Genomic DNA, 14,833 nt, shown 5'->3' on the forward strand with positions numbered 1-14,833 from the left:
CTTCAGTCGCTCTTCCCCCTCCCTGCCCTCCCCGATGCATTCACAGGGCCATCACCAGCACTGGGCTAGCGGGGGGCTGCGGGTCAGGGCTGAGGGGCACCGGCAGAGCTCGGAGAGGGGGGAGCCCAGGGCTGGGATAGCAGGGGGCTGCGGTCAGGGCTGAGGGGCACTGGGCGCTGGGGGATGGAGGAGCCCAGGGCTGGGATAGCAGGGGGCTGTGGGTCAGGGCTGAGGGGCACTGGGCGCTGGGAGATGGGGGAGCCCAGGGCTGGGATAGCAGGGGGCTGCGGTCAGGGCTGAGGGGCACTGGGCGCTGGGGGATGGGGGAGCCCAGGGCTGGGATAGCAGGGGGCTGCGGTCAGGGCTGAGGGGCACCGGGAGCTGGGGAACGGGTGAGGGTGGCAGACACAGCAAAGCAGTAGAAAAACTGATGGGACTCATGCCCCTTGGCAGAGCTGCAGGCCCAGGAGGTCGAGCTGCAGTGGGGAAGCACGGGGCTCCGGCAGGGAGGCTGCTGGTCAGATCACGGGGATCACCAGGTTTGGGTTGGGAAGCGTGGGCAGCACCTGCCAGTGCTGGGCCCGGCCCTTGCCAGGGCTGCCAGGCCAGGCCTTTGGGGAGCCCCCCCAGTGCTGTGATTCAGGAAAGGCTGAGACGCCCCCAAGAGGGCGAGGGGGCAGGGGAGGGGCTCAGCCTCTGCCTCCTAACAGCTGATCTCCGCAGTGCCTGTTGCTCACACTGCCGCTGCTGCTGCATGCCCCCGTCACATTACCTGCACCCCCTCTGCGGTGGCCAACTTTCTCCCCCGCCCACTGCTCCACCTCTTCCCCGAGGCCCCGCCCCTTGCTCCACCTCTTTCTCTTGAGACCCCCCCGCTCCTCTTTCTGCCCCCCACTGTGGCTTGCTGCTCTCTCCACCACCCTCCCCCTGCCAGCTGAGCATGGCGCTAGGGGTGATTGGGGCAGGGTGGGGGAGGGAGAGCCGGGATCCGTGATTGGGGGGGGTGAGTGGGGCAGGACGGGGAAGCCGCTGGTACCCCTCTCCACCAGAGCCATTCCTGAGCGCTCCGCTGCTCCTCCAGGCTCCAGCAGCTGCTGCTCTTCCCACCCCCCAGTGGCGGAGGCCGGTTACTGCAGGTAACCGGACTTTTAGTGACCGGTCAGCACTGCTGACTGGACACTGCCAGGTTCCTTTTTCGAGCAGACTTTCTGGTCAAAAACCAGACACCTGGCAACCCGCGCCCCCTCGCTCTCGCCCCGGCAGGCCAAGTTTGAGCTGATCACCTCGGAGGCCTCCTACATCCACAGCCTCTCCATCGCGGTGGAGCACTTCATGAACTCGCGGGAGCTGAACGAGTGCCTGGGAGCCCAGGAGAAGCAGTGGCTCTTCTCCAAGCTGCCTGAAGTGAAGGACGTCAGCGAAAGGTCAGCTCCTCCCAGGGGACGGGGCCTTTTGACCTGCAAGGTGCTGCTGGGGAGCAGGGCGGGGCGTGAGACAGGAGCGAGCCGAGGGGCCATTTCAGGTGACCTGGGAACCTGTCTCAGGCGCTTCTCCCTGCAGCTCTGCCCAGCGCCCTGGTCCAGGTGGGCCCAGGTTCTGGAGATGTTGCTGCTCAGTGCACCATGGGGTTGTGGTGCAAGACTTGTGTTGCTCTTGGGTGTTCTCTTGTGGGTCTAACACCTTAATCCAGGGCTGGGGGGAGCGGAAGACCCTTCTCCAGACAGGAGGGAGACCATTCCCAGCGGTGCCGCGAGCGTCCCCAGGCATGACCAGGGCAGCGGCATAGTGCCCCCGCCCAGCGCTGGGAAAGGCCGGTGGTTTCCTCGGGGCCGGCTGGGCCGGGGTTCGCCTGCCCACTAAGGCCCCGTCTCGCCCCCTGGCTCCCCGGCAGGTTCCTGCTGGAGCTGGAGGAGCGGCTGGAGGAGAACATCCTGCGCTTCGACATCTGCGACATCGTGCTGCGCCACTGCCCGGCCTTCCGCCGCGTCTACCTGCCCTACGTCACCAACCAGGCCTACCAGGAGCAGACCTACCAGCGCCTGCTGTGCGTGAGCCCTCCCCCCGCCCGCTTCACAGCGCCACCCCTGGGGGGCCACACACAGATGGGAGAGCTGAGCGGGGAGCTCTGGGCTGGGGGGCGGTGCGCAGGTGTGTGTGGGGGGCTCTGGACTGGGGTCTGGTGAGCAAGCGGGGGGTGCGGAGCTCTGGGCTGGTGAGCAGGCAGGGGGGAGCTCTGGGCTGGGGGGGCTGGTGAGCAGGTGGGGGGAGCTCTGGGCTGGGGGGCTGGTGAACAGTCACAGGGGGAGCTCTGGGTGGGGGTGGTGGTGAGCAGGCCAGGGGAGCTCTGGGTTTGGGGGGCTGGTGAACAGGCACGGCGGGAGCTCAGGATAGGGGCCGGTGAGTAGGTTGGGGGAGCTCTGGGGGTCCCCTGTGTTCCCCACAGCCTCCTTCACCCCTTCCCCCATCTCTATGTGTCCATCCCTGTCTCCTCTTAGCTCCTCAGGGATTTGGTCCATCAGGGATGCTGGGCGGTTCTCACCAGCTTCCCCTTGCCACCACCTCCCTCCCTGGCCTGTTTGAAGGCTCCTGTCACGCCCTGTCCGGGATCCTGCTGGTTCCTGCGGGGATGTCTCCTGGGGCGGGGGTGACAGCTCCTGGAGAAGGCCCCCGGGTGCTGCAATGGAGATCTCTGGGTGCCTCAGTGCTTGCGTGTGGCCGGATCCAACAGCCCACTCATGTCAGTGGAAAGTCTCCGCCGACTCCGGTGGGCTTTGGGGACCCGGCTGTGTGTGCTGCCCGTGGCACCCCGGGAGCCTCTGCCCCTAGCCCCCCAGCTCTGGGGACTTGTTAACATTCCTGGCCACGTTTCTCCAGGCAGGACAATCCTAAATTCCCAGGGATCCTGGCAAAGCTGGAAGAGGGGCCAATGTGTCAGCGCTTACCTCTCACCTCCTTTCTCATCCTGCCCTTCCAGAGGGTCATGCGTTTGCAGATGCTGGTGGAGGTGAGCCCCGGTGGGGAGGGAGGGCAGAGGTGTAACTGGAGAGTATCAGTCCGGCCAGAGCCGGCCTGGCATTAAAGGGAAGTGCCCTGATTTATAGGGCACCACATGAAATCTAAGACCTATCTCTGCCACTGACTCACTGTTCGTCCCTGGGCATGTCGCTTCCCCTCCCCGTGCCTCAGTTTTCCCCGTCCCATGCGGATACCCCAGCTTTGTGAAGTGCTTGGAGAGCTGCAGCTGAGGGGGGCTCAGTGTTACTACACGGTCCATTGTTTGGATTCTGTTTGTTTTGTTATTATTCGGGCCAAATTCCCGATGGGCTCCCTGGGGGCTGCACCCGAGTGACAAGCAGAGCGAAGCCATTGTCAAAACGGCAGGATGTCCCCCGGAGATTGTTAAAACCCATGTCACCTTTCACCACCCACCAACGCCCTTTCTCTCGGTGGCACTACATTGGTCATTCTTAGGCGGTTTCACTTTCCATCTCTCATGCCGAGCCCAGTCCTGTGGTGTTCGCAACCCAACAAGGCAGGGCTTGCTTCAAACCTGTTTGCAGGGCATTTCTGCCGGCTAGCTCTCTAGGTAGATCAGAGATCAGGTCCCGCCAAACTGCCAGGTAGGAGTGTTTTAAGTGCCTTACAAGGGCAGCAATTGTCATTTTATGGATGGGGAAACCGAGGCATGGAGGGGGTGACGTGGCTTGTCCAAGGCTGGGAAACTCAGGCTGAATCTGCCTGATTCAGAGCAGGGTCTCTGGCAACCGTGCTGAGTGCTCTAACCACCCGGCTTCGGGCTCTTCTGGGGTGGGTCTCTCCCTCTCTCTCCGAACGATTTCGGCTGTGTCCCAGTAAGGAACAGGAAATGGTTTTGAACCTCAAAAATTGTCACAGGACGGGAACACCATGTCCTGCCCGGCTGTTATTAAATTTTCTCCCAGCTATTGGCAAACATAACGCGATTGCGAACTGTCGGGTGACAATGGAGCAGAATAGCAGAGGGAGCCACTTTCTTCCAACACTGCACAAGGAACTCTCTCTGCTTCCCTGGAGAGAGTCTGCCATGGGCTTCCCCCGCATGGCCCCTGCCTGACGGCCTGATCCAGATGTAAAGAAACAGCTCCCAAACTGTCCAACGAGCCGCTTCCCACAGGCTGGAGATATCTGAGCCACAGACCTGGGCAGCCGCCGCCTCTGGGCTTCACAGTTAGAGCGGTGGCTTTCAGAGGCCCGGGATGTAGGGCACCGGTGACCTCAAGTGGCAGCCTGGAGTCAGTGTACGCTACCACCCTCCCTCTCCCTTATACCCACCTCGATCCACACCCCTGCTGGGCCATCCCTTCCTTTGGCACCAGGCGCCTAACTCTGCGTCCGGAAGCGAACTCCCTGCGCTGGCTGCTGCCGCGGTGCTCAGGGGAACCAAGGGAGGCAGCGTGGCCTGGTGGATAGAGCCAGACCCGAGTGTTATTCCCAGCTCTGCTACTGGCGACCTCGGGCAAGTCGCAGCCCCTTCGTGCCTCAGTTTCCCAGCTGTGAAATGGGGGTGAAGATACTGATCTCCTTTGGGCTGTGCTTTGAGATTGACTGATACCAGAGGCGTCTGAGAGTTAGCTATGATGGTTATTTAATGTGCAGGAGAGACCAAAGCCTCCATGGAAAGCTACCGATTTGCACTGACCCCTGATCAGACACTAGATTGCCCTGAGATTTCCCCCGCTGCCTGGAGCTCCCAGTACAGGGGTGGGGGGCCCAATATAAGCCCCCCCAATACTGTAAGTGTTACCCCCATGGCCAGGTACCGTGCCCGGGACCAGGACTGTTATTAAATAGCTCAAGTGTCCTAAGTTGCTTTTTAGAACACACGGGACCCCGTTCCTCGTGGCTCTGGCCGGGGGACAGTCACCGGCACCAGAGAGAGCGGACTGGATTTGGCCGGTTTTGCCATCACGTTGCCCTGGTCTGTGTTAGCCAGGAGGCCAGAGTAGAGCACGAAGGGCCCTGTAAAGGTTTGCCCCAGGGGCAGGGTCACAGTGCATCGGGCTCAGCCTACACCAGCCACGTCCCCTGCTACGGAGAGCTCACAATCGTTGGGCTACCGAGCGCCTGTGCTGAGATCAGCAAAGTCCCCCTGGCTTCACCGGGCGCCAGCCGAATTCGACCGCGAACACGCTACAGGTCTGAGTCTGTAGCTCGGGCATCCGCTGGTGCCATCGACCCGTTCTGCTCCTGGGACACTTCGCGTTGGATTCATGCTACTGATCGGTGAGCCCGGTACCGGTCAGGGCTGCTGATCTCTGGTGCTGAGGGGTTTGGCTAGGGACTGACACCCAGGGCGTCTGAAGCTTCTTAAGTCGATATGTTTTCTGCCTCCTGCTTGCAGAACATCCTGAAACGCACGTTGCAGGGCTCCCGGGACGAGGCCACAGCCACCAAGGCCTTCAACCAGCTCCAGAAGGTAACTGGCGAAGGCCAAGAATGGGATCAAATCTTTCCTGTGGTTCTCACCACGTGAGCTGGCCAGTGGAACAGCAGGGTGGGCACTGCTTCGTCTCTGTGACTGGAGCTGTGTGGGGAGAGGGGAGGGTGTAGCTTGGGACCTTCCTGATTCGGGTGTGTGTGTGACTGGGGCACGTGTCCTTGCAGGGAGAATTGTGGGTCCTCTCTGTGGTCTTGGCCCAGATTCTCCATGGCACTGAGTAGCAATGCGGTGCGGCACAGAGGGGACTGTCAGGGAATTGCTTACACCTTGGCAAAACCCTGGGTCTTGGCATAGGTTAGAGCAGCCTTGGGGCAGCTCTAACTTCCACCAGCTGGCAACAACGCTCCCCGTGTCCCCAGAGGGCTGTATGCCAGCCGGGACTGTCTGGAGCACAGGGCTCTCTGGGGATGACACCGGGGCCAGTTCTGCTGGCTCTGCGCCATCTGGGGGAGATTCTCAGCTGGCCGGCCCTGCGGGCTTTCTGGCCCCTCTGCACTGGCTGAGCGGAGATTCGGCGTGGCGGCGGCTAACGGCTCCCTCGCCTCCCCAGCTCGTGAAGGAATGCAACGCCAGCGTCCAGTCCATGAAGAGAACCGAGGAGCTCATTCATCTGAACAAGAAAATCCATTTTGAAAGTAAGGTGAGCGTGGGGACTCGTGTAGGGGGAAGGGGGGGGAGGGCAGAGTCCTTGCAAAGTCGGTTTCCCCTGGAAAGCAGTGAACCCAGAGAACACAGACCGAGACTGGATCTCCCCGAGAAAACACAGCCAGAGGGTGTGCGTCTTGGGCCAACTCCAGGGACTGCAGGAGATGCCACAGGGGCGAAACAGCCAGATTCTCAGCTGGTGCCAATCTGTGTCCAGTGGAGAGAGACAGACGTACGCCCCTTGGGGATCTGAACAGGGTGTGTCCCCCCCCAAAGGTGTTCTAGACACAGACACATCTGGGTTCGACACAGTGTGCGTTCGACAGGGTGACGCTCGGTCGGCCCTGCCTAGGAACCCAGGCTCCAGTGGGGTTTGAAGTCCAGTCTCGTAGCATGCAGGTGATGGGCTCTGAGTTCACACACTGACCTGGGTGGAGACGTGGAGTCTATGGGCGCTGGATGCCACATGGTCACATATTCCTTCGCGCTCTGTATCTTTTACTGATCCCCCAGCCACCCCCACCCCAACCACAGCCAGAATGAAATGTAAAGAGCTCCCCATCCTTACCGAGCCCCAGGGCTCCAGCAGCCAAGCCCCTGGTGCAGCTACATCATGGGAGGTTCACACCATGGCCAGGCCGTTGGGCCATTGATGTGTCCTGGTCTGGTGATCCTCGTGTCTCCGGGATGGAGCCTTGCACACCCTCCCGGCTCTGACGTCTCCTTCTCCTTTCTGGGCCGGGGCCCTGGGCAGATCTTCCCGCTGATCTCGCAGTCGCGCTGGCTCGTGAAGCACGGGGAGCTGGTGGAAGTGGACCTGCAGCTCGTCAGCACCCTCGCCGCCAAGTTCAAGCTCTCCACCAAGATGGTGTATCTCCACCTCTTCAACGACTGCCTCTTGCTCTCTAGGAGGAAGGAGTGAGTGGCGGGGCGGGGCAAGGTGGGGCGAGCTGCATGGGATGGATGGGATAGTCCTGCAGAGCGTGGGTCCAGACGGCCTGGCTCTCCTCGGCTGGAGTTCACGCGCTGGCCCCCTCGCACTCACAGGGCCGGAGGAGCAGGAGGGGGCGGTGCGGTGCGCTGTCCTCCCAGCAGTGGGATGAGAACCTGGGCTAACAGGCTGTAGACAGCTCTCCTGCCAGGTCTCCACTGCGCCCACTCACAGTTGCCCCTGTGCCGGGAGGAGAAAGTGGGTCACAGCTTGGGAGCAGACGCTTGGGGCTCCTCAGTCACCCGGCGCTCTGAGCCCAGACACGTTCATCGTGGTTTCTGGCCCGCAGGGGAGAAGTCCCGGCGGAGCCTGGGGGATGCGCAGCCTGGGCCCGTCTGTCATGCGGGGCAGGCCCCAGAGCGAAAGCCGATCCTGCCCGTGCCTCGTTTCCCGGTTCCCTCCTGCACAGGAGCTGCGTGTCCCGCTCCCCAGGCGTCGGTGCTGAGCACCGGGAGCTGCTGCCCCTCGGTCACCGTCTCTCTCCCTTTGCCCGTCTTGCCCAGGACGGGGAAATTCGCCGTCTTTGTTCACGCCAAGATGCCGGAGCTGAAAGTGACCGACCTGAGCAGGAAGCTTCACGGGGTCCCGGGACAAATCTTCCACCTCCAGCTCTTCGACAGCCAGCGGCTGAAGCACCAGGTCTTGCTGCGGGCACAGACCGAGTGAGTGGCCAGTGGGGCAGGGCTGTCTCCACGGGACACCCCAGCCCAGCTCCCCAGGGGAGGGGGAGGGGAGGCTTCTGCTGAGCAATGGCCGGGGAGCTGTCTCTGACTTCACCAGCAGGGGGCCTGCTTAGCCCTTGAGCAGCGCCAGTGTCCCAGCAGTGGGCACAGCTGACACGGGGACCCAGCTGGCCCTGGAGGTGGGCTCACCAGAGTGCCCGTCAGGGTGGCTCCACAAGGCTCCAGCAAGGACCAGAGCTGGGCCACAGGCTGCCAAGTTTGGCCCTGCCCCCGGGGCTGGATCAGAACCATCCCGGAGTTGTGGGGCATCAGGATCTGGGATTTGGGCTTGGCCTGTGTGGAGCTCGGTGACCCTCTCCCCAGTTCTGAGCCTGTTCAGATCAGGGGGTCGGTCTGGGGAGCTCTCTGGGAGCCTCGCCTATCATGGCAGGTCTGTGCTGACCAGCTCCGTCTGGCCCCACAGGAGTGAGAAGCAGCGGTGGATCTCGGCAATGGTCCCCTCCAGCCCCCAGACGGACAGGGAGCATGTCACTGAGAACGCAGGTACCCCGAGAATGCGCCCGCCCCCCTCCTGGAACCCAGCAAGGGACCAACCGGGCCGCAGCAGGATGAAGTCTGCCAAGGTCTCGGGTCCCAGGGGCATGACCCTGCTTCAGACACGGCAGCTCTGCTGTGACTTTGGGCTTCTGTCCCTCGTCCCTGGGTACTCCCCTGCCCCCAGCACCTAGCGTCCAGGTGCCCCAATCACACACAGGTAACATAGTGCCATGGAGCAGTCACTCCTCTGTCAGGCCGTTTCTGGAGTCACGTGCCCCTCACTGCTCCCAGCCGAGCTCAGACAGGGCTGGACTGGCTCCAGGGGATGTGTCCAGCCACATCACTAGGGAGATTTTGTCCCCGGTGGAACCTTGAGGGTCCCAGACTGGGTAGAAGCAGCCGGACACTGGCTCCGTGCTCTTCCCCCTGCTGGCGCTCCGAAAACAGCACCTCCATTTCCCTCTGCCGAGGGCTGCAGGTGTGGGCCGATCCTCGCTCGGCACGTGGCCCAGTCAGGTCCAGATCGGCTCCGAACGGCAAAAGGCAGCAGCAGAACACCAGCCGCGGAGGCTTCTGCTCCTGCTGCAGCCCAGGCCGCGCCCTAGCGAAGGGGATAAGAACCGGAGCATGACAATCGCTGCGTTTCCCTCAGCACTTTCCCTCGGATCCCAAACCCCGCTTACAAGGGCCCTGTCTGGGGTCCCGGACGGCGCGTGACCCTCTGTGTCTTGCTGCTGCTTCCAGATACCGCCCAGGTCCAGTGCATCAAGGCCTACAAGGCCCAGGAGCACGACGAGCTGAGCTTGGAGAAGGCGGACATCCTGGGGGTCAAGACAAGGACCAGCGACGGTGAGGGGCCCTGGCTTCATCGCTCTTCTCCCTCTCCAGCCCCGAAGCCGCAGCGGCTGGCAGGCCAGGCAGTGCCACACCCCCTCCCTAATGTTTCCTTCTCTCCCGCCCAGGCTGGCTCGAGGGGATCCGCCTGTCGGACGGGGAGAGGGGCTGGGTCCCTCAGGGGCACGTGGAGGAGATCGCCAGCCGGGGTGCCCGGCTGCGCAACCTGCGTGAGAACGACCGGCTCAAGCATGCCACGCGCAAGCTGGAGGAGGAGCAGGCATGAGCCAGCCCGGGCGCCGGCCGGGAGAGACTCTGGGAACACAGCCGGAGCCCTGCGGCGGGGGCAGGACCATGTACACAATGCTGGGGGCAGGGCTGCCGAGCCAGCGTCTTGGGCACACCCACTGAACTACACTGGGCGACGGTAGCAACAGGTGGCCGATCTCCCACGGTCTCCATGCTCCCCACCGCTGACTCAGGCTCCAGGGAGGGAACAAGGCCCCGGGAACCCTCTCCACAAACAGGCCTGCTGTTCCGTGCTCTCTACGTGGTCTCCTGGCTGCTCTGGGTGGGATCCTGGCCTGGTCCCCACGGGACGGCCAGCCGGGGGTAAACATCTGGCAATGTATCAGGGGGTAGCCGTGTTAGTCTGTATCTACAAAAACAACAAGGAGTCTGGTGGCACCTTAAAGACTAACAGATTTATTTGGGCATAATGAATTTTCTGCCCTGGCCCCTGTCTGAAACAGGATACTGGGCGAGGGGGACCCTTGGCCTGACCCAGTGCGGCTGTTCGTGTGTTCAGGCTTCCCCCACTCAGAGCATCATCTGCCTGGAGCGCAGGGACCAGTCAGGCAAGCGTCTCCCCAGCTGGGATGGGCACCTCGGTGGGGGAAGCAGCGCGCCACCTCCACGGCCCCCAGGCTTCTCAGGGGTAGGGTGGAGGCACATTCCCACCGCTGCCAGCCTGGGCCAGCATCACACCAGGGAAGAGGGACCCCATTAGTGATCCCCGGAGCTGCCCATTCTTTGAGGGGGGCTGCAAGGCAGGGAGTTGCCCCCCAAACAGCATCGTCAAAGCCGGGCTTCGGGCCCCTCTCCTTCCCTGGAAGTTGTACTGCTCTGCCAACCTGGGCACCGCTGGCCCGGCACGCTGGCCCTGGCGCTCCCCTGCGATGGCCTGGGGGGCTGGATCTGCCTTGTTGTCACGGCAGGGGCCAGCCATGGCTCCCTCCACCACCGCCCGGCCCAGCTCCTGCCACAGCCCGGACGGGGCGGGGGGCCAGGATCCTCTGCCCATGGCTGGGGGTTCCGCAAAGGAGCCAGGGCGGGAACAGCCCCCGCTGCTGTCTCACCCGCTGTTCCAGCCTGAGCCGAAGGAGGAGGGAGAGGCCAGAGAGCCGGGGCAGGGGCTGAGTTTGCACGGGCCGCGCGTCAGTAAAGGCCTTAATTTACTGCTGGGGGAAGGGTGTTTCTTTCACTGTTCCATTGGGCCGTGCCCACTGCTGGGCTATTCCCCTCCTGAGCTGCCCCCCTCCCCCAGCTCCACTGGTGCCCCTCAATCCCGACCCACAGCCCCCTGTTATTCCACTCCTGAGCGCCCCTCCTGCCCTGCTGGTGCCCCTCAATCCCGACCCGCAGCCCCCTGCTATTCCACTCCTGAGCGCCCCTCCCCCGCCCTTCTGGTGCCCCTCAATCCCGACCCACAGCCCCCTGCTATTCCACTCCTGAGCGCCCCCCCCCCGCCCTGCTGGTGTCCCTCAATCCCGATCCACAGCCCCCTGCTATTCCACTCCTGAGCGCCCCCCTGCCCTGCTGGTGCCCCTCAATCCCGACCCGCAACCCCCTGCTATTCCACTCCTGAGCGCCCCCCCGCCCTGCTGGTGTCCCTCAATCCCGATCCACAGCCCCCTGCTATTCTCCTCCTGAGCGCCCCCCCGCCTTGCTGGTGCCCCTCAATCCCAACCCGCAACCCCCTGCTATTCCACTCCTGAGCGCCCCCCCGCCCTGCTGGTGCCCCTCAATCCCGACCCGCAACCCCCTGCTATTCCACTCCTGAGCGCCCCCCCCCGCCCTGCTGGTGTCCCTCAATCCCGATCCACAGCCCCCTGCTATTCCACTCCTGAGCGCCCCCCTGCCCTGCTGGTGTCCCTCAATCCCGATCCACAGCCCCCTGCTATTCCACTCCTGAGTGCCCCCCCCCGCCCTGCTGGTGCCCCTCAATCCCGACCCACAGCCCCCTGCTATTCCACTCCTGAGCGCCCCCCCCCCAGCTCTGCTGGTGCCCCTCAGTGGACAGGGATTCTCCATTGCTATGGCAACGCACCTCAGTCCTGTCCTTCTGCTACCTCATCCCAGGGTTCCCCCGAGGTCTGCCAGCGCCCCTCAGTCTTTCTCCCCTGCATCCGCCGTTGTCCCAGCTGTGGCTGGGCTGTTCCCAACTGGTGCCCTGCGCAGCTTGCAGGTCACTCGCTTCTGCCCACATGACCATGGCCTGCTTGGTTATTTAGCACATACTTAGCCCAGGCCTGGCAATCACCCACTGCCGAGGGGAACCAGGGAAGGTGAGTTGTTGGGAAAAAGAAGAATATCAGGGTTGGAAGGGACCTCAGGAGGTCATCTAGTCCAACCCCCTGCTCAAAGCAGGACCCAATCCCAACTAAATCATCCCAGCCAGGGCTTTGTCAAGCCGGGCCTTAAACCTCTAAGGAAGGAGATTCCACCACCTCCCTTGGTAACCCATTCCAGTGCTTCACCACCCTCCCAGTGAAATAGTGTTTCCTAATATCCAACCTAAACCTCCCCCACTGCAACTTGAGACCATTACTCCTTGTTTTGTCATCTGGTACCACTGAGAACAGTCTAGATCCAACCTCTTTGGAACCCCCCTTCAGGTAGTTGAAAGCAGCTATCAAATCCCCCTTCACTCTTCTCTTCTACAGACTAAATAAACTCAGTTCCCTCAGCCTCTCCTCGTAAGTCATGAGCTCCAGCCCCCGAATCATTTTCATTACCTCCACCGGACTCTCTCCAATTTGTCCACATTCTTTTTGTAGTGGGGGCCCCAAAACTGGACACAATACTCCAGGTGTGGCCTCACCAGTGCTGAATAGAGGGGAATAATTACTTCCCTTGATCTGCTGGCAATGCTCCTACTAATGTAGTCCAATATGCCGTTGGCCTTCTTGGCAACAAGGGCACACTGCTGACGCCTATCCAGCTTCCACTGTAATCCCCAGGTCCTTTTCTGCAGAACTGCTGCTTAGCCAGTCGGTCCCCAGCCTGTGGCAGTGCATGGGATTCTTCCATCCTGAGTGCAGGACTCTGCACTTGTCCTTGTTGAACCTCATCAGGTTTCTTTTGGCCCAATCCTCCAATTTCTCTAGGTCACTCTGGATCCTATCCCTACCTTCCAGAGTATCTACCTCTCCCCCCAGCTTAGTGTCCTCTGTGAACATGCTGAGGGTGCAATTCATCCCATCATCCAGATCATTGATAAAGATGTTGAACAAAACCGGCCCCAGGACTGACCCTTGGGGCACTCCACTTGATACCGGCTGCCAACTAGACATCAAGCCGTTGATCAGTACTCGTTGAGCCCGACGAGCTAGCCAGCTTTCTATCCACCTTATAGTCCATTCAGCCAATCCTAGGGTTACCATATCTATTAAATAAAAAAAGAGGACCCTCCACGGGCCCTGGCCCCGCCCATTTCCCCACCCCAGCTCCGCCCCAACTCCGCCCCCTCCCCGCCCTAACTCCGCCCTCTCCTCCATCCCACTCCCAGCCACGGGGAAAGGGCTGCCCGAGCGCTACCGGCTTCACGGTTTGCCGGGCAGCCCCCAGACCCTGCGCCCCCGGCTGGCGCTTCCCCAGCGCAGCTGGAGCCCGGGAGGGGAAGCTCCCAGCCGGGGGCGCAGGGTCTGGAGGCTGCCCGGCAAACCGTGAAGCCGGAAGCGCTTTGGCTTCGGGCAGCCCCCTTGCCTCCGGACCCTGCGCCCCCAGCCGGGCACTTCCCCTCCCGGGCTCCGGCGGCGCAGGGTCCGGAGGCATGGGGGCTGCCCGAAACCGGTAGCGCTCGGGCAGCCTGGCTCTGTTTAAGAGCTGAAGAGTCGGGGAGGAGTAGAGCCGCCGCGGCTGGAGGCTCTGCTCCTCCCCTGACTCTTCAGCTCTGTTTAAGAGTCGAGCTGCCCCAGCGCTACCGGCTTCGGGCAGCCCCCATGCCTCCGGACCCTGCGTCGCCAGAGCCCGGGAGGGGAAGTGCCCGGCCGGCAGCTGGGGTCCGGAGGCAAGGGGGCTGCCTGAAGCCCATAGCGCTTGGGCAGCTCGGCTCTTAAACAGAGCCGAAGAGTCAGGGGAGGAGCAGAGCCGCCATTTTCCCAGACATGTTCGGCTTTTTGGCAATTCCCCCCGGACGGGGGTTTGAGTGCCGAAAAGCCGGACATGTCCGGGAAAAAGAGGACGTATGGTAACCCTAGCCAATCCATACTTTTTTAACTTGCTGGCAAGACTACCGTGGGAGACCGTATCAAAAGCTTTGCTAAAGTGAAGATAAAGTCAACGACCCCCCCGACTCTGGGGGTGGGGCGAGGGTCTGGATCCAAACCTAGACCCAGATCCAAACTTTGCCAGAGGCCCCCGATGAACGGCAGAACCAACCAGCTGGACGTGACCAACCCAGACCTTTGGATCGGGCCCGTCTCCAGCCCAGCACAGGCCTGGCTGCTGCGTTGCTGGGGGGAAGCACTGGACGGCAGCGCGGTGCACAAGCCCCGACCCCAGGGCAGGTGCCATCGGGGCTGGGCTGGGGGAGGTGAATGGCAGGGAGGTGCACCCCAGGGCTCTACGTGGCACAGGATTAGCAGGAAGGAGCCAGGTGTCCTGGGGGAACGGGTACCGTGTTACAGGGCTGTCCAAGGCCCTCAGTGGAGCTCCCCCGTTCCCAGCGCCTGGGCCAAGAGGTTCTGTGACTTTGCTCTGTTGGCTGCCCTGGGCCCTACTGCAGACTGTGGAGTGCCCTCTCCGTCCTGGGGCAGCAGGGCCAGGGCCAGAGGTTGGCGCTGGAGACAGCCCTGGGCTCGGGCCAGGGTGGTAGCGAAAGAATCAGACAGGCCCTCTCGTGTTCTGCAAAAGAGGAGGCTCTGGAGGCCCAGGCCGGGACCAGCCCTGCCCCCAGAGCAGAGTGTAGGTGCGGAGAGCATCAGACATAAACACAAGGGCCAGACTCACGTGCCGGAGTCAGTCGGGGTGTCTCCTTGCTGCCAGTGGGTTACACTGGTGTAAGCGATGGGAATCTGGCCCCAGTAAGCATCTGAGCTCAGGGGGGCCCATGGGACTGGGCCACTCCTGGCCACTGCGGCCTCCCTCTCCGGCACCGGGACCAGGGGAGGAGGCACCTCGCAGCCCAGCCCCCCAACCTCGCCCAGCGACTCCCTGCCCGGTGCCAAGCCCAGGCTGGGTCCCACCTGGGTCCTGCAGAGAGAAAGGCCTGGCCGGGGCAGGCCAAAGTCAAAGCAAGGGAAGGTCCCTGCCAGCCCTGAGCCAGCCCCGCAGGGTTGCCAACTCCACATAGCAGGAAGTCACCAAACCCTGAAAAGTTCCTAGATGCAGCTGTTTAAGCTCTCAAAAGGAGTCAACAATGTCACCAAACAAATTGCTAGA

The 14,833-nt window shown here is 62.4% G+C and overlaps 1 protein-coding gene across 3 annotated transcripts in view; it reads left to right on the plus strand.

The window, feature by feature from the left end:
* The window catches only part of ARHGEF19 (Rho guanine nucleotide exchange factor 19), a 33,563-nt gene extending 22,936 nt beyond the window's left edge, over positions 1-10,627 (plus strand). For all 3 annotated transcript variants that reach the window (XM_065575462.1, XM_065575464.1, XM_065575463.1), the window contains exons 7-16: positions 1,264-1,424; positions 1,892-2,044; positions 2,875-3,004; positions 5,381-5,455; positions 6,030-6,119; positions 6,879-7,042; positions 7,619-7,777; positions 8,262-8,341; positions 9,080-9,184; positions 9,298-10,627. In XM_065575462.1, coding sequence (XP_065431534.1) covers positions 1,264-1,424; positions 1,892-2,044; positions 2,875-3,004; positions 5,381-5,455; positions 6,030-6,119; positions 6,879-7,042; positions 7,619-7,777; positions 8,262-8,341; positions 9,080-9,184; positions 9,298-9,455 — 1,275 coding nt within the window. In that variant the 3' untranslated portion in view covers positions 9,456-10,627. The remainder of the gene's footprint in view (positions 1-1,263; positions 1,425-1,891; positions 2,045-2,874; positions 3,005-5,380; positions 5,456-6,029; positions 6,120-6,878; positions 7,043-7,618; positions 7,778-8,261; positions 8,342-9,079; positions 9,185-9,297) is intronic.
* Positions 10,628-14,833: the final 4,206 nt, after the last annotated feature.

The sequence above is a fragment of the Chrysemys picta genome, chromosome 21, assembly GCF_011386835.1.
Source record: "Chrysemys picta bellii isolate R12L10 chromosome 21, ASM1138683v2, whole genome shotgun sequence".
Classification (NCBI taxonomy): Eukaryota; Metazoa; Chordata; order Testudines; family Emydidae; genus Chrysemys; species Chrysemys picta.